This window comes from Notothenia coriiceps, unplaced genomic scaffold, assembly GCF_000735185.1.
Source record: "Notothenia coriiceps isolate Sejong01 unplaced genomic scaffold, NC01 NC01_scaffold00019001, whole genome shotgun sequence".
In the NCBI taxonomy this organism is placed as follows: Eukaryota; Metazoa; Chordata; class Actinopteri; order Perciformes; family Nototheniidae; genus Notothenia; species Notothenia coriiceps.
In genome coordinates, this window is record NW_011351702.1 from 483,346 (window position 1) to 504,130 (window position 20,785).

At 41.8% G+C, this 20,785-nt stretch overlaps 2 protein-coding genes across 2 annotated transcripts in view; one reads left to right on the forward strand and one right to left on the reverse strand.

The window, feature by feature from the left end:
* Positions 1 to 1,824, forward strand: part of mipb (major intrinsic protein of lens fiber b) — a 3,022-nt gene extending 1,198 nt beyond the window's left edge. The window contains exon 4 of the mRNA XM_010778393.1: positions 245 to 1,824. Within this exon, the coding sequence (XP_010776695.1) occupies positions 245 to 430 (186 nt within the window). The 3' untranslated portion in view covers positions 431 to 1,824. The remainder of the gene's footprint in view (positions 1 to 244) is intronic.
* A 3,545-nt stretch (positions 1,825 to 5,369) lies between these two features.
* rbm38 (RNA binding motif protein 38) lies at positions 5,370 to 20,216 on the reverse strand. Its single transcript, XM_010778392.1, has 4 exons — positions 19,749 to 20,216; positions 18,331 to 18,454; positions 16,687 to 16,741; positions 5,370 to 6,627 (listed from the first exon to the last, which is right to left on the reverse strand). Exons 1-4 carry the CDS (start codon positions 19,968 to 19,970, stop codon positions 6,279 to 6,281), a joined length of 750 nt encoding a protein of 249 aa, XP_010776694.1. The 5' UTR covers positions 19,971 to 20,216; the 3' UTR covers positions 5,370 to 6,278.
* Between the last annotated feature and the right edge of the window lie 569 nt (positions 20,217 to 20,785).

The following is a 20,785-nucleotide window of genomic DNA, read 5'->3' on the forward strand; positions in this document are numbered from 1 at the left end:
TTCGCCCCTGCTGTGCTCTTCAGGAACTTTGTCAACCACTGGGTAAGACCTGCAGGCACTATGAATCTGAGAACGTAATATATTTAATGAATAAATGTTAGGTCAAGTTGCTCTAAACATATTTCAACATACGCTGCCGTAACAAATGAATTTCCCAATTTAGGATGAATAAAGTCTATCATCTATCTATCTATAGAAATGAAAGAACATTATCTAACCTAAAGCTGCTGTTCTCTGCCTGCAGGTGTACTGGGTGGGGCCCATGATAGGAGGTGCAATGGGCGCCCTTCTGTACGATTTCATGCTGTTCCCCCGCATGAGGGGTCTTTCCGAGCGCCTCGCCACACTGAAGGGCAGCCAGCCCCCAGAGAGCGAGACCCAGCAGGACACCCGCGGGGAGCCCATCGAGCTCAAGACGCAAGCCCTATAAACCGGCCCCTGCCCCCCCACTGGGGCCGAGGGATGAGGGACAAGGACCTGAGCTACGCCAACCCCACCTCCGCCAACGCCCCATGCCTTCACACAACATCGCACTAGACTAACCCAAATACTCACATCTAGACTAACACATGACAACATTTATTTTCCATAGCCACTGAAAAAAAAGAACTACAAACAGGTTCACAACCTTCAACCTCAACACACAACAAGACTCCTCTACCCCCCAGTCCTCACTATTCTCAACTGGACATTGTGTTTTTCCTAAATGGTGACCAGAGCCTGAACCAGCAGCCGCCTCGTCTCCTCCCCCCCCCCACCCTCACCCGCCTGCTTCCTCCTCTCAGACGAGCTTTCATCTGCGGCTCAGAGGAGCGTGGAAACCCTGAAGTTGGGTGGAGAGGTTTATGGAGGCAGAGGGGAGGACAGAGGGGAGGATGAGGGTGAGGCGGGGATGTGGGTATGATATAAGAAGGGTAAGAGGGCATGGGGCAGATGAGGCTGGAGTTAAGGGGTGGGGGTGTGGGTTTTGGTTAGGGTAGAGAGGGCAACACTGGGTTTGTGGTCGTTTCAAGTTGGGTTAGACCAGTGAAGATGGGCATGCTTTTCATTATTCATCTGAATTTATCTCCATTTTAGTTTGTTTTTCTAGGTTCATTTTGTTTTCTGCACTTCAGACACAAGACGTGGATGTATGATACCATTAGATTTTACCAGGGTTTCAATATTTTCAATCACTACATTTTATCTGTGGGTTTGTGTTTGTGTGTGCGTGGGTGTGTGAGAGTGAGTGTGTGCATGTGAGTGCGCCTGCCTGTGCGTATGAGTGTGTTTGCAAGTGAGTGTGTATATGTGTGATCAAGATTGCAGATACAATACTTTTTATTTTGTTTTATTTTCATTACCGCTCTCCTGTTTTGTTCCATTAACTGTGTTCATTTTGTCATCAATTTTTAAGACATGATGATTACTCCTCCCCTCACTGTGGTATTTGCTATGATATTCATTTTTACATAAACCATCTGCTTTTTTGTTCTGAACCAGCACATCCAAAGGAAATGTTGTATCCAAGGCTTTGAGAGTAGATCTGTTCACTGCAGATCGCCTGTGCAAGCTTTACATTGAGTCTCCTTTATTATTTGATCCTTACTGGGAGCACAAGGTGTTTCAATAAACATTTCAATGATAATAAACATAAAAACTTGATACGTGGTTTGAGTCTTTTTTCTTCTTTTGCATTTTGTGGAGTTGGGCAAGGCCAAAAATATTAAGCTGCAGTTAATAATGTTGGCCAGGAGAGGGCGAAAAAGAGCTCACGTCACTCCCACGTTTAACATTTAATTAGTTCATGAATGGTTTTTGGACGAAAAATAATAATTTAAGGTTAACGTTCACAATGGGATATTTGCTTTATCTAAATAATATTTAACCTTACATTTTTATGCGGATGATACCGTGATGTATACTGTGCAGGTCCCTCCATTAAGGAGGCTGTTGTTGAATTGCAAGCTGTTTTTAACATTATTCAGACTCAGCTCGCTGAGCTTAAGCTTCTTTTAAATGTTGATAAAACCAAGGTAATGCTCTTTTCAAAAGCTAAACAGACACCAGAGCCTGTTTTAGATATTGTAAATACGCAAGGAATAATACTTGAAGTGGTTACCTGTTACAAATACCTTGGTATCTGGCTTGATGATTGTCTCACTTTTAAACTTCATGTCAATAATCTGCTTAAAAAAACGAGGGTTAGGCTAGGTTTCTTTTACAGGAACAAGTCCTGTTTCTCGCTTGAGGCCAGGAAAAGGCTCTGTGACCTTTTTACCTGTACTGGACTATGGTGATCTGATCTATGAATGCACCCATTACCTGATGAAGTTAGATGCCGCCTATCATAGTGCACTGAGATCTGTGACAAACTGTAAAGTATTAACCCATCACTGTATGCAAGGGCAGGTTTGCCTTCGCTAACTGTACGGAGGCTCAGTCACTGGTACATTTTTATATACAAAGCCATGTTAGGGAAACTTCCATCCTACATCTGCTCCCTGATCTCACGGCGAATTGAAAGTATTGCCTGAGATCGCATGCTGTGGTTTTGTTAAATGTGCCAACTGCTAGGACTGTCTTAGGGAAGATAGCTTTTAGATGCGCAGCTCCACTAACTTGGAACAGTCTGCAAAAGGAATGGAAGCTGAGCAATTTGGTTACACTAAATGCTTTTAAAGCAAGGATAGATGCTATCCAATCGGAAACTTTTGGAGCCTGTAAAGGGTGCATTCTAGATCGATCACCATAGTCCAGTACAGGTAAAAAGGTCACAGAGCCTTTTCCTGGCCTCAAGCGAGATAACAGGACTTTGTTCCTTGTAAAGAACCTAGCCTAACCCTCGTTTTTTTAGCAGATTATTGACATGAAGTTTAAAGTGAGACATCATCAAGCAGATACCAAAGGTATTTTGCTAACAGGTAACCACTTCAACGTATTATTCCTTGCATATTTGACAATATTCTAAAACAGGCTCGGTGTCATGTTAGCTTTTGAAAGAGCATCTACCTGGTTTTATAACATTTAAAAGAGCTTAAGCTCAGCGAGCTGATCATGAATAATGGTTAAAAACAGCTGCATTCAACACAGCCCTCCTTAATGGAGGACCTGCACAGTATACATCACGGTATCATCCGCATAAAAATGTAGGTTAATATTATTTAGATAAAGCATATCCCATGTGAACGTTAACCTTAAATTAATTATTTTTCGTCCAAAACCATTCATGAACTAAATTAAATGTTAAACGTTGGAGTGACGTGAGCTCTTTTCGCCTTCCACTGGCCAACATTATTACTGGCAGCTAATATTTTTGCCTTGCCCAACTCCACAAAATGCAAAAAGAAAAAAGACTCCAAACCACGTATCAAGTTTTTATGTTTATTATCATTGAAATGTTTATTGAAACACCTTGTGCTCCCAGTAAGGGATCATAATAATAAGGAGACTCATGTAAGCTTGCACAGGCCGATCTGCAGTAGAACGATCTACCTCAAANTAAATGCTTTTAAAGCAAGGATAGATGCTATCCAATCGGAAACTTTTGGAGCCTGTAAATGTTACTAGCTATGTAAACTGTAGTCGCTGTAAATATGCTGTATGATGTCCTTTTTGTTTTTCTGTTATGTTCATATGTATTCATGTGGAACCTACTTGCAGCAGGTCACCATTGAAAAAGAGATCAATGATTTCAATGGGATTCACCTGCATAAATAAAGGTTTGCAATGAAATGAAATCAAAAATGAGTAATAGTTTTAAGGGGTGACATTAGTTTGAGGCATATAGGGAGATGTGGTTAAGGGAGAGGTTGTTAGGTAAAAACAGGGTTTACCCAAAGGCGTACTATTGCTGGTCTTTGATAAGAAACACTTTGATTAATCTCCCTTCTGTTCTTGTCAACACTGCTGATAAACAACAGCATGACTTCACCCCCAGAGCGCTGACAGAACAAACACAGCCTAGTGTTATTCTCCATTTTATGTTCAACAATTCTCATGAAAACATCAGACAGTAAGTTCATTCTACTGTAAAGTATTGTCTGTTCAGGCAAAACCTGATATATCTTTGCCCATGTGCCATCGAGCTCCATTGTTCTGTCAAATCCGTAAATAAAACACATCAGTGAGCCACACTGTTGCACTGGGTGACGTTTCCCTTCATTATCGTGATCCTCCGCCTTTCTATTTTATTTTGAGATGAGCCTACAAACATTGACCTGTTGCTGGAAATCACTAGCGCGAATGTGTATCAGTCCGCAGCAGAAAATAGTCCCAAGCAAATACATCTTGAGGTGTACATTTTGAGGAGTGAGCTGAGATCCACAGACAAGCATGAGAAGTCTGAAAATATTGAGAGAAAGATTAAAGGTGTTTTCATAGGATTTGTTGTTAAAAAATATTGAAATATAGCTGGCTTTGTCCTTTAACTGTCATGACAGGTGGAAGAGAGATACAGTGCAGTCACATAAACGACAACAATCCAGAATGAATAGTTAATGACATAAAAAAAATAAAAATGAAAGTGCTTCCTTATTTAGATTCAGAAGCCAAGATAGATATGAGTAATATTAACCACAACAGTTATTATTAAACAGCAGCTGGTTATATTAATTAAGCAAAACTGGAAACAGAGGAAACAGCTTGGCTTAAATGTCCCAAAATCAGCCTAGCATCACCTCTAAAGCTCAGTAATTAAAACCTTACTTTAGATTTTGTTAATTTAATCTTTACAAACACAAAAGTGTCCAAACAACAATCCACTGTTTTACGGGGGCTTATGCAAGACAATTTCTAAGCCGTTAGCCAGCAAAGAAACAAGAGTTTTTCTTCTTTGTTTAAAAAAAAAATGTAATGTGTTAATTAGTGAGCTAATCATCTTCTTAGTGCGTTTCCTTAAATGTTAAACTATTCATAAAAACAATGTGATCCTCATCTCCAAACTTATTCGAATCCGTTTTTGTAGAGTATCTCAATGATAGACAAAATATCTTAGATGACTCATGTATGACCCTAAAAGTTCTTGGTAGTATCATGCAGCATTATATTTTTAACCACAATAACTGTAATTGAACCACAATTTAAAAAGTCTTATTACGAATATTCATTTTATTTTGCATATTTGTTTAAAATGTGATGTATGGCTTGGTTTATGACTTTACTAAGGTGGCGCCGCAGCACCGTGAGACTCCAGTATCATCACTGCACGACTGTCTTGTTTTCTGCAGATGGAAAAAACAAAACAAAGAAACAACTCTGAGCAGTACAATGGGCTGGAAAAGGAGCTCGGTCCTGACACTGGCGTATACTGCATCGCTCCATTTCTCTCTCACTCAACTCACACACAGAGACACCAAATACACTCACACACATTCAGTAAAAACATCACCTACATCCAAACACGTGATATGTATTGACAACTGTGTCATCTAAGTATCATTAAACCGAACAGTCCCCATAGACCAAATCTAGACACTGCTGCTCCAAATAGGCTAATAAGCTGCTGCTGAAACATAATGAAATGACTTTAGAGTGCTAACAAAGACCTTCTCTCAGTGATATCTAGCGGTAGCGATATAAAAACAAAATATCAGTGTTGTCTACCTTATTAATGCTCATCCTTTATCATCATAATTGCATATTCTGTTAAACTGTGATTATCACCGTGAAATGACTTGCCAGCGGTAGATGAAAGGGACAAAAGGGAGCATAATAAACATTTTGTTCATTAGAGATGAGAGATTAATCAGAATGACAAACACAAAGTGAACCAGGTGGAGAGAGATAGGGGGAGATCTTTAAGGCCGTAGACAGAAAGGTAACCTTGCAGAGGAGGTCATTGGACCTTCGTTTCTGAAAGAGGAACTCAGCTTGGCTAATATCCAGCATTCAGTTCAGTACCTTTGGAGAAACTGCAGCCGCAGCATCATGTCAAACAGACATATTTCTCTTTGTCTTTACATGTCCGCTCTCCAGCAGTCGGCCTGCCTCCAACAGCAGCAGTAAGATAAAAACGTCAAGATTACCAGCCGTCTTATTCCAGTCCCTGACGTCTGCCACGTATGAAAAACATTCAGATCGTATGCTCATGACAGTAGCATCAGAACATTTTCATCCACTATTACAACAATAATAATAATATATATATAAAAAGACAGGAATGAGAGTGTTTTCTTAAAGCCCTTTTGATTACGTCACACTCTCTCCCTGGTTATCCAGTCTCATCCTGAAGATGAAGACGAAGTCATAGGTCAACAGTCACGCTGCTTCGAATCATCAGTCCTGCAGCTGAGGGTCGCTCACTGCATGCGGTCGGGCTGGTGCAGGGGGTAGTGCAGGAAGGCCTGCGGGGGGGCAGACATGGCGCTGAGTGCAGCCAGGGAAGGATGCATAGCGGTCGGAGGGGTCGGGGACGCGGTGAGAGTGGGCGCCGACGTGCCGGGGGAGAAGCTGTAGCTGAGGAAGCCGGCGGAGGGCGAGGGTGAGACAGCGTAGGGGTACTGCTCCAGCCCGGGGTGGGCGTAGTGGCTATAGGCGGAGCTGTAGTCCAGGTAGGGGGAGGCGAGCGCTGCTGAGGGGCCGAGCTGGGACTGCAGAAGCAGGCTGGGCTGCAGGAAGGCCTGGGGGTACATGTACTGCTGGGCCAGCCTGGACACAGAGGACATCATCAGTCAATTGGTGGAGAAACAGAACATTCAAAGCCATCAATAATAATAGAATCACAATTGTATTCTGCATTTTGTATATTTTGTAAGTAATTACTGTTGTCTAATTTTTTTTTTTCTTATGTAGGCCTACTTTTAGTTATTTTTGTTTTTAAAAAAAAAGAAAAAATGTTGTGCTTTTGGTTGTAAAAATAGAAACATAATTCCATTCTTTCTCGTTTAATTTCTGTGTAAATACAACAAAAATGTCATGTTCCAGTTTCTCAAATAAAAATTTCATCTGGTGTACTGTAATTGTAAAATTAACAGCTTGTGTTTTATGGCAGGTCTATCTAAAGAAGCATTTGCAATATATAACATGTAATATTGGTATCTATATTTTATATATTGGTACTTTTATAGTGTTTAATCTCTAAATTATTTGGTGGCACCCAAAGACTATAAATCTTAGTTTTATAGTCTCATCTTAATAATCAGTCTATGGTGGTACCTGACTGAAGAAGCAACTACAGTTTTATCGTTAAGCCAATGACAATAGAGCTCTTAATGTTTTTTTGTTTATATGACATTTTCATATTTTTACATGTTTGCAAAAAATGGAAGAAATTACAGAGGACTGACACATCCAAATCTGTGTCTGAATATCCGATGACAACGCTGCAAAAATATGGATAATGTGTGTTCAAAACGTTGTATGGTGTGAGATCTTCAGATTAGTAAGTGTCAGTTAAAAAACAGTAATCAGAGACAGACAAACAATCAAAGCCAGCAGCTGCACGTTTCAAAATGAACAAACAGACTGTAGTTTATTCACTAATTGTGTCCCAAGATTAAAAAGCTTGAGTCCTATTAAGGCGTCCTCTTCCTCCTTTAAGAGCAATTATCAGCACTGTTGCCTGAAAATAGACCTTCTCCCTTGTGTTTAAGCTTAATTAGCACACTTTCTGAGAAATACTCAAACGATTTGTCCCAAATAAAACATCACCCAATCAAAAACGCTCAATAGAAGAGAGAACCTAAATCAGAATGTTGTATTTCTAAATTTGACATCTAAAATGTCATTTCTGAATTGTATTGCCTGCGCACACACGCACGCACACGCACGCACACGCACACGCACGCACACGCACGAGCTGCCACGACAGATGTAGTGTAAGACAGTGTTGATACTCGGAGCCACGGCAGTAATGAGAGAAAATGTTCTCCACTGTCCTCCTGTATTCACTCATGCCCTTGCCTGAGGCTGCCCACTTAACCTGAACTGCCTCACTTACATCTGGCAAGAGCAACAGCGATAATATCAGAGGAACTGGGTTATTCTGCTTAAGTAAAAACAACCAAACATGACAGACTTTAACACTTTCGCTCCCGTGACCTGCGCCTAAAGACAAAACTGTTAACCTGACAGTAACCTTGTCACTGAGTCTGAAGTCAGAGCTGCTGCTGATGCTTACCCACAAACAGAGCCAGAGCAGGGATCAGATGCTTACACAACAAATAGAGGGACTTCACACTCACTCTGCTGTGTACACAACACACACAGGTACACACCAGTGTGTACAGTATGCCTGCAAACATTCCTTCCGAAATGACCCATATTTTAGTTTATTTAACCTTACTGAGTCCATCTGAGAATCCTGAATTCCCCCAGAATTATCCTTGATTAACTTGAATGTCTACCTGAAAAAATAATCTATGTATCTGTTCTTTCTTATAAAAGCCAAACTAAATAATACTTCACTTGATTTAACAGTTGATTTTAGGCTTTTATAAAAGGGTTATCTATAAGGTGTTTGTGTTTCACTGTTATTCCCACACAGTTATTTTGATACAGTTTACATTTTGTAAACCTTTTAGAACTTAAAATACATTTCAAATAAAGATTGTCTGGATTGTGTCTTTATTTCTCACTGAAAGGAAAAATCGAATAAACAGATTTTAGGAAATACTTTTACTTGATTTCTTGCCAAAGTTCAGAAAGAAGCCAATGTACGACCAATATGGAAGACAAAGACTACAAACTAGATGTATCCTGCTGTTATACATATTTATGATGTATAATGTTTAGAGCTCAGTGGGAGTTGTTGTGTCACGCTCCTTCTACAATCTAGATTTTAGTACGGCCTTAAGTCTGAAAACACTAGCGGCGTGCAGGCAGGGGGTTGACAGGGTCCTGGTAACATAAACAAACATCCCCACAACAACTGTCATCACATTCCGTTTCTAATGTTCCTCTGAATGCTGCACAGAAATATGCTAACAGCAACTTTTACCAACTGAGCCCTGTCCCACTTTAACCAATGAAAAAAGCCTACAGATAAACATTGGGGAAAAAACAGATATCTCTTGTTTTACCAAACCAAAAACTGCTTTAAGTTGCTGCCATTTTTTTTTTTTAGAAAAACATCAGACAGTAAGAGTAAGTATCTGACTGAGAAAATTGGTTTTTCAAGACTATAAAGGGAATCAGCACGAAAGCAGCACCTTGACGGAGCGTTAAACCTGAAGACTAACAACATACAACATCACATTAAGTCAAAGCCCAGCTGAAGCTAACGTCGCCCCCCCATGACCCCTGTGAATCCCCTCTCCCCTCTCCAGCTCCGTCAGTCTCTCCCGCAGCAGAAGTGCAGCGTCATTCCCATGGCTGTGCGGCGCTGCCTGACAGATTTAATGTGACAGCGGCATCGTACGAGAGAGGGAGCTGCGCCTCACATTTTCCCCTCCCCATGCCTGGCATCATTGCTGGCTGTCAAACACACATTTATATATACAGTACACACACGTAAGCAGGGGTGTAGACAAACATGCACGCAAACATTCACATCAATTACAAAGCACCCATGCAGCAAAAGTGAACATGCAAGTCTGAGAGAAAGAACACTTAATGGGTTTTGTGTAGTTGGTTAAGCAGCTTAGAAAAGGATGTGAATGTGTGTGTGTGCGTGCGTGCGTGCGTGTGTGTGCGTGTGCGTGTGTGTGTGTGTGTGTGGGGGGGGTGGGTCAGGCACAGCAGGGCTAATTGGCGCAGCTGTATGGGTTTAGCTCACTAACAGACCCATGAGAGTAAAATAACCTCCACTGACTCCCCTCTCCAGGTTTACTCCCTCACACCCGGCTTCCTCTGCACTCCCCCTCACAGACCTTCCTCAAATCAAGGCGGCGGGGATAACAGAGGAAGAATGTACTGAATAAAAATTAAAAACGGGGTCGAGGTCGGGACTCGTTGGGCGAGGAGTGAGCGGGAGGGAGAGATGCTTAGAGGATCACCCATCATATCCCTCATGCCTCAGGACAGCCACGCTTTTAATAGTTCAGATCAGAGATGTGAGGAGGGTGAGTCACTCAAAGAGACAAACAGACATTCATGGAGACACACACACATGACCCTTCGTCCTCTCTCCATAAACCCACACACACAGCTGGAGGGAGAGTGAGAGATAGAAAGGCCAACATCAGCGCTGGACACTCAGCCCTCATGTCAGCAAGGAAAAAGACATCTGAATTAACATATTAATACAAATAGCGCTGCGTGGGGTAGAGGAAATATGACTTGTTTACCGAATCTTATTAAGGCAGTGTGGGTAAAGCTAATATTAATATGCTTAAGATGGTATGTGCTCAGAGTGTCAAATCTACAAATAAATATATGTGTTTTCAAAGCTTAGTTTCACTTGTTAAAATCCAGAAAGCATTTTAAATAATCCAGTGCTGATCTTATAACAAGAAACTAAACAACAATTATAACCTCAGTTAATTTAAACTTCAACTAACCTTTATTAAGAATTTACAAGCATTATTATAAGCAATATGTTAATGGTTTCTGATACACTATAATGTGGCTTTAGCAGTTATAACAACACAAATTAGTCTACTTGTCAAGCTCTTCCTAAAAAAGCACCTGTAACTTGTATAATAGTTAATTATAATTAGACAATATACTGGTTGTCTTCATTCAACATATATCCAGCACGAAATACATCATATTTATTCTTTATTGTAATTTAATTATGAATAAATATACTACATAGACACAATTATGTGTTTCTATCCATACTGTTATCATGGATTCATTAATGATTTATCCAGGTGTTTTAATGGTTGCCAAGTACATGAATTAGCACCCTTATTTCTGCCTACAACTAGATTATAATGTGTGAATAAACCATTTATGACGTGTCTATTTACTGCATGCTAAATGCTTACACATTACAAGCCGTTTAGAGGTTTTTACCGTGAAGCACCTGCAGGTAAATGATGTGTAAATCAAGTGTTGAGTTAGCCATCTCATTAAATCTAGATTTGTATATTTTCATGCCTATTCAGTTTACGGCTCCAACAAAGTACTACATTTTGAATATAGATCCAAATGTTTGTCATCTTTTAACAGACAACTGAACAAAATGGGAGCTTTCTGTGCTATGAAAAGCATCAAACAAGACCTTTTTTCATGTTCTTCAAATTAGGCTTTCATGCGACAAAAGTGCCTCTCCTAATTGGGTCCCCGGATAAGAGAAATATACCCCGGAGGATTCACTGTTAACCTGAACCCCCTCGACAGACAGATAAGAGTGATAACTTCAGGCTGAGACAGAGAGATAATTTAGAGGGGGAGGAAGGCAGCTGAAGAAGAAGAGAGAAAATAATCAGAGACGTACTGTAGAGAGTAAACGGTCGGGGGTGTGTGAAAGCAGTCGACATGTTTTATGTTTCCTCAAAAAGACTGAGGAAAATGTTTCCCTCGAACACAGGAACGAGCTCCAGTGTCACGTCTATACCGCCGGCCCTAAAGCTTCACTGCACCCAGACAAAACCACGCCCGGCCACAGGTGTGCTGTTAGTCTGTCTCCCCCCCTCCTCCCACTGCTTCAACAGGAAGTACTGCCGCCCCCCACCTTAAACCGCACATCTCCTTTCTGTCTGTCAAAATAATAAACACCAGAATGTTAAAGAGGAAATGTAATTTCACTTCCGTCAAGCAGCGACGTTGGGTGCTAAAGGCAGACAGCAGGCAGCCATGGGCGACCCATGGGCGACAGGATGCACCCCCCCCCCAACACACAAACCCCTCTCCCATAATGAGAACATCTCCCCCCTCCTCCCTCACGATTCAGCTGAACCTCAAAGCCACATTTGGCGTCAACCCGTCCTCTGTCCTCTTAAAACTTAAAGCAAATACGCAGGGGCAGCAGACGGAGCTGTGCTTTGTTTGAGTTTGTTTTTGTTATTTGCTGTTTAATTATGTGAGTGTCAGACCCTGAAGCCCCCCGGGAGGAGAAGGAGACAGGGGAACAAAAGACCTGCAGAGATATTATGAGTTATAGATGGATCAAGTATGGAGATTTTAAGAAAAAGTTTGACATACAACACCATTTCTGTCTATTCTGTCTAGTAAACATGAAGCTAGAGCTTAGCCTATTAAAAAAGCTTGACTCTGAGGAAAACAGCTATCCTGGCTCTTTCCAAAAGTAATAAACTCTTTATCAAGATTATACAACATGTGTTAAATTAGAGACTTTTAGAGGTGTATTTGGGAAGATTTCATTTTGACAGAGTTGAATCTAGCAAGTGATTCTACATCTGAATCATGTATTTTACAAATGTTTATATTCTGTGTTGAATACCTATCATATAGCATGTGTTAATAGGACAATAAAAACCAACAACCTAGATAGATAGATAGAATCGGAGGGATGAAACCCCTCTTTAATGGTCACACATGCAGAGCACACAGCACACACAGTGACATTTGGCCTCTGCTTTTAACCCATCCTAGTACCAGGAGTGTAGAATTAGGAGCAGTGGGCAGCTATTGTACAGTGCCCGGGGAGCAATGGGAGTGGGGGGCGGGGGGGTTGCTAACCCATGCTGTTAGCAAAATGTAACCATATTTTTATGTGAATGAATGTAAAGCAAGTGCGACCATATCCACCACAACAAATGGTGTCACTTTAAAAACACAAGTGTGCGTAGTATAAACAGTTTAAATTAATCTGTATCTTGAAGGAAAACCTTTTTGCTACACCTACATCCCTGTAATTTTGTGATGGACGGAAAAGACTCCTGTTCTTCGTCAGCAGCACAGGCCTGTTCAAATCACAAGTTATAGCTTGTTCTTAAAATAAAGTCCTTGACTTGCCCAAGAAATGTCGGAATGTGACTGCAGTCATACTGATCATGTCAAAGACACAAGGAGCCTCGGAGCAGAGGGATCTGAGCTGGACAGATGCCCCCTTTGCATAATGGAAAATATAAAGAATTTGTCCGGATGTGTGTCTTATTTAACCCTTTAAGAGTTTCGGTCTACTTTATAAACTAAAGTAATTAAACCACAGAGTGACATATTAAGGTTGTGAGAGTTTCCTGTTGATCTGAAATTAATTTGCTTTTCACTGAAAGCCCAAAACACCTTGCAGCTGTGTTGTTGCAAAACTGGTATCGCTTCTTCTACTACATAAAACTTTAGTCCAAAAACATGACAAAACCAACTGACCTAAGTTACATCGATATATCTTCAGTGCATTATTTTTGCAAAGGAATTTATTTTGAGGATTTGCTTATTTTCTCTATTTTAAATCTTTTTGAATCGAACATCTCTGCGCATTGTTGTTCTAGGTTCTGAAACAGGATTGATGATGACCTCAATGTATGGTAGTGTAATTGAAACATTGATTTTAATAAAAAAATGTAAATGAAAGTTTTATAAAGTTGTCAATAATTCTTATTGAAACTTACATTTAAAGGAAAGCAGTGACTTTCTCATTTAACTGTTGCTTGAAGGTAAAAATCATCCACAACACTTTATCAATTACATTCTCCAATAGAAGTCACTTCACAAAGTGGAAACCCAGACATTAGTTAAATGTATTATTTGACGGCTGATTAATGCATGAATCATCAATTTTGTAATTGTTAAAATGCAAAACACACCAAATCCAATACAAATCTGTTACAACCATCTTAATGCTTCAAATTGCAGATGTTTCCGCTCTGATAAACAAAGTGCCACCTCCTGTGTGTGTTTGCCTGAAGGGTGTGCTTGTTTGTTAGTGTGCCAGGTGATGTTTCCGCCTCTTTTGTTCCAGTTTGCGAGGTGTCGAAGCTGTGACTCTTCCCTGAAGCAGAGATGAAAACTCCCTTTGGTTCCGATGTCTGATCTCACCGTGGGAGACTTTCAATCAACTCGTCATCACTCATTCATAGACTCATCTGGGTCAGCCTCAATTCCCTCATCACTCATTCAGACATTGAGGACTGCAATATTAATAGCACTCAGAACAGTTGTGGTTTTAAATGGACTTCTCTGTGGCCGCAGCATCAGAACTTGTCATCCTGCAGAAAGTCAGTGTGAAAACCTCTTTTTCCAAAACACCACACCGTGCATGTTGCTTCAAAACACCTCTTAAATATAGAAGATATAAACTTTTCAAGCAACCAAAGACCAAAACATGTTTGCTCTCTTCTCCCCAGAGAGCAGATATTTCATTTAACAATAATCTCGTCTAAGATAACCTAAACAACATCACTGAATATCTGAGTCACGCCTCAGTATGTGTTATAGGGGTTCGACCTACAGTGTAACAGCCCTTGAAATGAATCATCCTGTTATTATTAGAAAGTGACTCAATAAGGTATTTTGTTTTTGAGTTGACACTGAAACCCAGGGACTCTGGATGAGGAGGCAGAACGTCCGTCTTCCTGTAAACATGTGGATAACAAGAAGTTTTCAGGACAAGGCTAGTTTCTGAGAAAGCCACCTATAAAGCCTCTGTTCCAGTACATTAGGAACACTGACAGAACCTTCATTAGGATTATTATTTTGTCTAAATGGTCTGCAAAGTTTAAAATCCCAAAGTCTCCTCCAGAGCGAGTTTCTCTAACACACACTCCCCCTGCCTGAAACACCTCCATTGGACTCCTTTGTTTACTTACGTATCATATTGACATCACTACGTAACACTTGCCCTTCTATAGCACTCAAACCAGTGGCGTAACTATCGACGGTGCAGCCGGTGCCGCGCACTGGGGCCCAGACCCAGCAAGGGGCCCATGCAAAAAAAAGAAGAAGTTTATATATATTTTGTAAACATTTTTTGAAATATTTTTTTATTGGGGTCCCAATGGCATTGACCGGTTCACGCAGTCTTCAAAGTAACCAAGCAACCTAAATTAATTTGCAATTTGTCTGTTCAATGACCTAGCTCCCTTTCATGTCATGTGATACCTTGCGTGACCAGCGAATCGTTTAATCAACCTGTACTGTACTGTAGCTAGCAGCAGCAAGTTTGGTAGCATTATAAAAAATGTAATAGCTTGCATTTATAATGTACAGCAAACCAAAGCACAAGAGCAACGCTCAAAAGAGAAAGGACAAGAAAGAACAAGGAGATGTAACAGCTAAATTGACAAAATGAGACAGTTTTTTTTGTCATACATCATCCTCGAAATCGAGCGCTAACGTAAGCAATGTTGACGTGCATCAGCAGCCGGAACCAGAGGCTAAAGACAGCTCACCTGCCTCACCACCATCATTGCCATCTAGCTCCACAAGTGAAGCTGTATCCGTGGCCGTGGCTGTGCAACCTTCTTTTCCAGCCAGCCAGGAGGAGAAGCTGGATTTGGCTGTTGCCGGCGGTGGTCCAACAGTTCCCCCAAGGGCCCCAACCGATAGGGGACTCTATGGCACTATTGAGACCCCCGACGCCAAGATCAAAAGCTATATTATAGCAACCGGTCTATGTAGGCCTACCGGCCCATTCCCCAGAGACAAACATCAAGGAAACAGGTTTAATCCTCTTCTTAGTTCGCTGTGCCATTGTCAGGCTGTGGTGGTCTGAGGCCAGGGCAGGCTGTTGTTGATAGCCTATACATGTGGCGCTTCTGAGTGGTTGTGTATGTCCGTGCGTGTGTGAGCGCATCAGCGTGCGCTTATGTTTGGGGCGATTGGGGGGGGGGGGCCCCAAAACAATATTTGCACCGGGGCCAATCACAACCTTGTTACGCCACTGGCTCAAACACATTGTAGGTAAGTGGCTGTATATCTCTAAGCGGTTGACCAATCACAACAGAGCCAGCTAACCAATCAGTGCAGACTGGGCTCTGGTTTCAGACAGAGGGTGAAAAGAGCCCATAGCACACAGTATGAACAAAAAAAGACCCTTTTGAACATTAAAGGTAGTATAATATAGTTATTTTAATCAAACTTTTCCTGCTCACCCTGCGTCCCCTTTCATGTGCCCTTATCCTACACTGTTGGATTCTAAAGGTCAAAAACTCCTATTCCACAGTGATGTGCAATGAACATATCTGAGTTTGCCATGTGTTAATAAGAAGCAGAAGATAACTCAGTCTTTCTGCAAATTCCTAAACATAGTCTTTACAAACCGCCTTCTCTAGGCAGCAAGAGAAAACAATCACAGTTCTTTCCGTGTCCTTGTCACCCTGTGTCTCTCCCTCTCATGTAGTTACATTTATAAAGCGTTCATCTGTAATGCAGAAATATGAATTAAGCTTTCAACCTCTTCTGGGATATCTGGCTAACATCCCCAGAAACATTAAATAGTTATAATATAATTTCTCTGTATGCACGAACATCAGGAAAAAATAGGTAATGGCAGCAGTGCATGCGTGTGTGATAAGAAAGAGAGAACGGATGTAGGGAAGTTAGACTAAATGGCTTGTTGCCTCAGTAAAGCCCAAGTCATGCATGACATAAATTCAGAATGTAGCTTCGTGTGTTTAATGGCCCAGAACGAGAGAGGGAGACGACAGAAGACAAATCAAAACGTGAAGAAAAGATACAGATATGTGTGCAGGGCTGAACATATCTGAACACACATCATTTGTGTTGTATGTGATGCCTTCTTTTCTTTCTTTACACATACGTGGCAATAACCACCATAACCCCGGGTGGAGAACAGCATCAAGTGCTTACAAATGTCAAGGACGGAGGAGTGAGATGTATTGTGTTGAGGAGGAGGAGGCAGGTGTGAGAGAAAGAAAGAGAAATGGAAATAGAGCTATTGATTCTTCTCCGTCTTACCCATATTGTCTCTGAGCCCACGTAGGATGGACTTGCTGAACTCCAACAGAGAGACCTGCAGACAAAGAAGAAAGAGAGGCAGCGGTGAGGATGGATATTTCAGCTACCGGCTGCATAAAGAGAGACGGGCAGACGAGGACAGATATCTCAGATGTTAGCATGCATCCGGAGGTATCTGTTATTCCCTCAGTATACACACATGCTCGATACGAAATAATAAAGCGCTCCATTGAACACAAACATCTGTGACCTCGCTGCCTCCAGAGTTCACCGGGAATCAGATGAAGCTGAGTAAGAAAGGGGAAATGTATCCTCCTCCTCTGACTTCTTGTCAACATTCCTCCAGCTATTATTCCTTTCTTACATCTCCTTTCACTGTACAGCCATGACTTCATCAGCACCCTTTCTTTTGTTCAAATGTATATATATCTAAATGCACATTTTATTTCTTCGCCAGCACAAAGAGGAGACAGTCACACGGTTATTTTCTTGTTCTTAAAAGTCCCATCCCCTCCTCCTCTTCTTATTCTCTTCCTCTCCTATTCGCTCACACAGAATAACAAAATACCAAGCGCTGCCATCTCCCATCAGCTGCAGGCTCGGGGGGTTGCGTCGCAGCCCAAGAATAAGGACACACAGTCAGTTATTGTTGGCGCCTGTGTTTGTCAATCATACCTACACTTGACGGTATTTCAGCCAGCGAGCTTTTAAACACAGCGGCGAGGGAGAGCCGCTGTCAGGGTCTGGTGTGCAGCGAGACATCGGAGGGGGAAGCACAAAGCGTGTGTGCTGGTGGTTAACACTAAGAAAGCCCTGCGGCATGAAAGCTGTGCATTTAATCAAGTAAACAATGAGAGGTATTGTGGGAATGAGCACAGACAGATGGCTGAAGAAAGCATACCAGTGGCTGTGCGTGTTTTATCCCACTGACCTCAAATCTGTAGACATATTCATCGGTTTAGAGATGTACTATCTTCCAGGCAGCTGTGTGCTTCTCTTCATTTCAGGGAACCATCATGCAGAGATTAGCAGAAACTCAACTGGACCTCCACCATAATATGGTAATCTTGCAAGCACAGAATATGTGGAAACATTTCCTTTAGATTTCCTGCACCTGTAGAATGCAGTTATATATATTTGACAGCCAATTCCTGCAGAAATCTATTTCATACACCCAATTCGTTTTGGATTATTCTACCCAGAATATGCAGTAGTAAGCTTTACCATTTGACAGTAGACATACAGTACTGTTGACCTTAAAACACAGATAATTTCATGTTTATTGTAGTGGATGATTTAAGTATCTGCAGAACAAAGGTTATATGGATGTTAGGACAACAATACAGCTCTTTTTTTAAAGTGAAACAACATACTTGTTGTGACATAATTTAAAAGATTTCTTTAGTAGTAACAAACGGGGTTTTGGGACTTAGTGCCACAGTCATGTTAGAGAAGCCAGAAAGTATCCAGAGAATAACTAACACATTGTTTGTTTGGGCCTTTTGTGTTATTTCTCTTATAAAAAGTAGAATATACCCGGCCTTATTCTTTTGATCATTTGTGGTTATTTGGTTGAACATGATCCAGACAAACCTTCTGATATAAGTGTAAACCCTGAGTGTGTGGCTGTGATCTAACACTTACTGGTCTGTGCGCTGCGAGGCTTTGCTCCCAGGTACGCCAGGTTCACATTGGCCTTCCTGCCGTCGATGATGGGGTTCGGGTCCTTACACACCCGCTCTGCTGCTCCCCTGTCCACCATGGTCACCTGTTAATGATGTCAGAGCATTAGGCATAAATAATCACTGTTTAAGCGTCATGTGAAAGCTTCTGTATCGAGTGTTGAAGGAGTGATTGATGAAGCATGATGAAGCTAGAGGGGGGAGGGTCTGCTGTCCTTGTCTCTCCTCAAATGATTCAATCGTTTTGCTAAATGTGTGAGGAGACACTGAATCCACCGCATGAAGACAGCCATCAGTGAGTTTTAATGCTTCCTATGGAGCTCATGTAGGAGGCAGATTTCTTTCTTTTTTTATACAGGGCTGCCAAGGATGAAATACTGGAATCTACCTCGAGGGAGTTATTTGAGGAGTGGGCAGATAGCAGTGGGAGGAGGTGAAGGTTGACACACACACACACACACACACACACACACACACACACACACACACACTTTATACTGAAAGTAAAACTGCCTGGCTTGCTTTCATTTCTCGGCATCAGACTCAGGCCAGGTTCAAGAAGCTTCTGCAGGGAATCACATGAAATGAGCATGCTGTCCTAAAACAACTCTGGTCCCCTTCAGCTGATTTGCTCACTGGCTATGCAGAAGCAGAGATCATTTGAACTGCTTCGTGTCAGTTCAATCACACACACAAGCTCACAGTCCCTCATAGAAAACAACCAAACACATCATGGCAGATGGGGGAGGGGCTGCATGGGAGGAAGTCAAAGTGAAACTGCTGCAGCCTTATCTTGCAAAGCCAACTGACATGTCACACCTCGGTGCTCTCTCTCTCTCTCTCTCTCTCTCTCTCTCTCTCTCTCTCTCTCTCTCTCTCTCCCTCTCTCTCTCTCTCTCACTCACTCACTCACTCAGAGAGACATCTGTCCACAGATGCAGCTCATTACCAACTCTCTCTCTCTCTCTCTCTCTTTTAACACAGAGTTCCCTCACACTTAGGTATACTGTGTCTCTGTGCTCATTTGTTGCTCACTCTGGGACTGCAGATATAATTGATGACACACTTGTTAGAAATAATCTGCTACGCATGCTTCAAGCATGTGACTGCCGCCACCAGACACACTGCACATGGCTGCTGCTGGAACAAAGTGGCAGTGTGCAGTCTCTAAGGCAATAATACAGAAAATACAATTAACCATATAGATAAATTCTCTTCAAGCTCATTACTGGCTGCTACAGGCACGATGTAGTGTGTTTCCAGCCTATCCAATTAAAGCCAGAGCAACTGATAAAGCCTTCATTAAAGCCAATCTCTCTCTGTTCATGTGTTAAACTACTCGTGTATTCTACCAGAACATGGGAAGTTAAATTAACTCACAAAGCCGTATCCTCTGGACTTGCCCGTCTGTTTGTCTGTGATAACCACAGCCTCGTCGATGTCCCCGAAAGTCTCGAAATATTTCCGAAGTGAAGCGTCGTTTGTGTGATACGGCAAGCCGCCGACAAAGATCTTGGTGTGAGTCGTGTCTTTCTCCATGGTGGGGTGCATTATTTCTAAAGGAACCCCGACCAGCTGACCTAGAAACAGCGGCGAACTCATGCGGCTTGTGGAGAAAATGAAAGAGGAATAACACGAATAGAGACAAGAAAGCAGCCGAATAACTTTACGCTGCTTGGTCACCGAGACGCTCTGATGACAGCAGAGTCCATGGTCAAACCTTATAGTCTATGGGTCAAACACTCAGCAGCATCCAGTTGCATCACACGCAGCTTCTGGATGTGTATCTCTGGATGTGTAGTCCTCCTGACAGGTGTCTCTGAACCTCATGTCTCCTGTCTCGGAGGGAAAAAGTCTTTAAGGCTCGGTGGGCGCGTCTTGTGTTCGCCCCCTGCGCGTCTGATCCAATGGACGAGCGGTGCGACTCTTCCATTGGCGCATCCCGCCTCCAACACACACACACACACGCACACGCACGCGCGCGCGCGCACACACACACACACAAAAGCAACTGAAACGAATACATCTTCACTATCATTTTTCTGCAGGTCTCCCTTCAAAAAGATATCTGTGGGACCAATCTGGTTAAATAAAGGTTTGAAATGAAATGAATTTAAAACGTTGCCCCAATTTCATAGGAGATTATCATAAGTAGTTTTCTGTTGATAAACTGACTGTAGATACTTTAGATTGGTAGACTGTGAAAAATAGGATTAGAAACACCCATAAGGAAGTTAATACTACAAGAAAGAGAAACTGACATCTGTAAATATTTTAGGACTCAATTTGTGCCAATCATTTTTTATTTATGAGGTGTTTCCGGTGTGGGGTTGATCCTGGGTCTGACAGAGAGCATATGGGTGACTCTATAAACTAGAGCACATTCTTTATCACACTTTTTCTATCCAATCCTAACT

Bases quoted from the DNA above. Each gene is read 5' to 3' on its own strand.
- rbm38 (XM_010778392.1), bottom strand. From the start codon at position 19,970: ATGAGTTCGCCGCTGTTTCTAGGTCAGCTGGTCGGGGTTCCTTTAGAA. The intron at 18,455-19,748 runs GTGAGTTAATTT...CATCATTAACAG, and splicing joins AGTCCAGAGGATACGGCTTT to GTGACCATGGTGGACAGGGG. The intron at 6,628-16,686 runs GTAAGACGGAGA...CTCTGTGTCCAG, and splicing joins TGGGCTCAGAGACAATATGG to GCTGGCCCAGCAGTACATGT.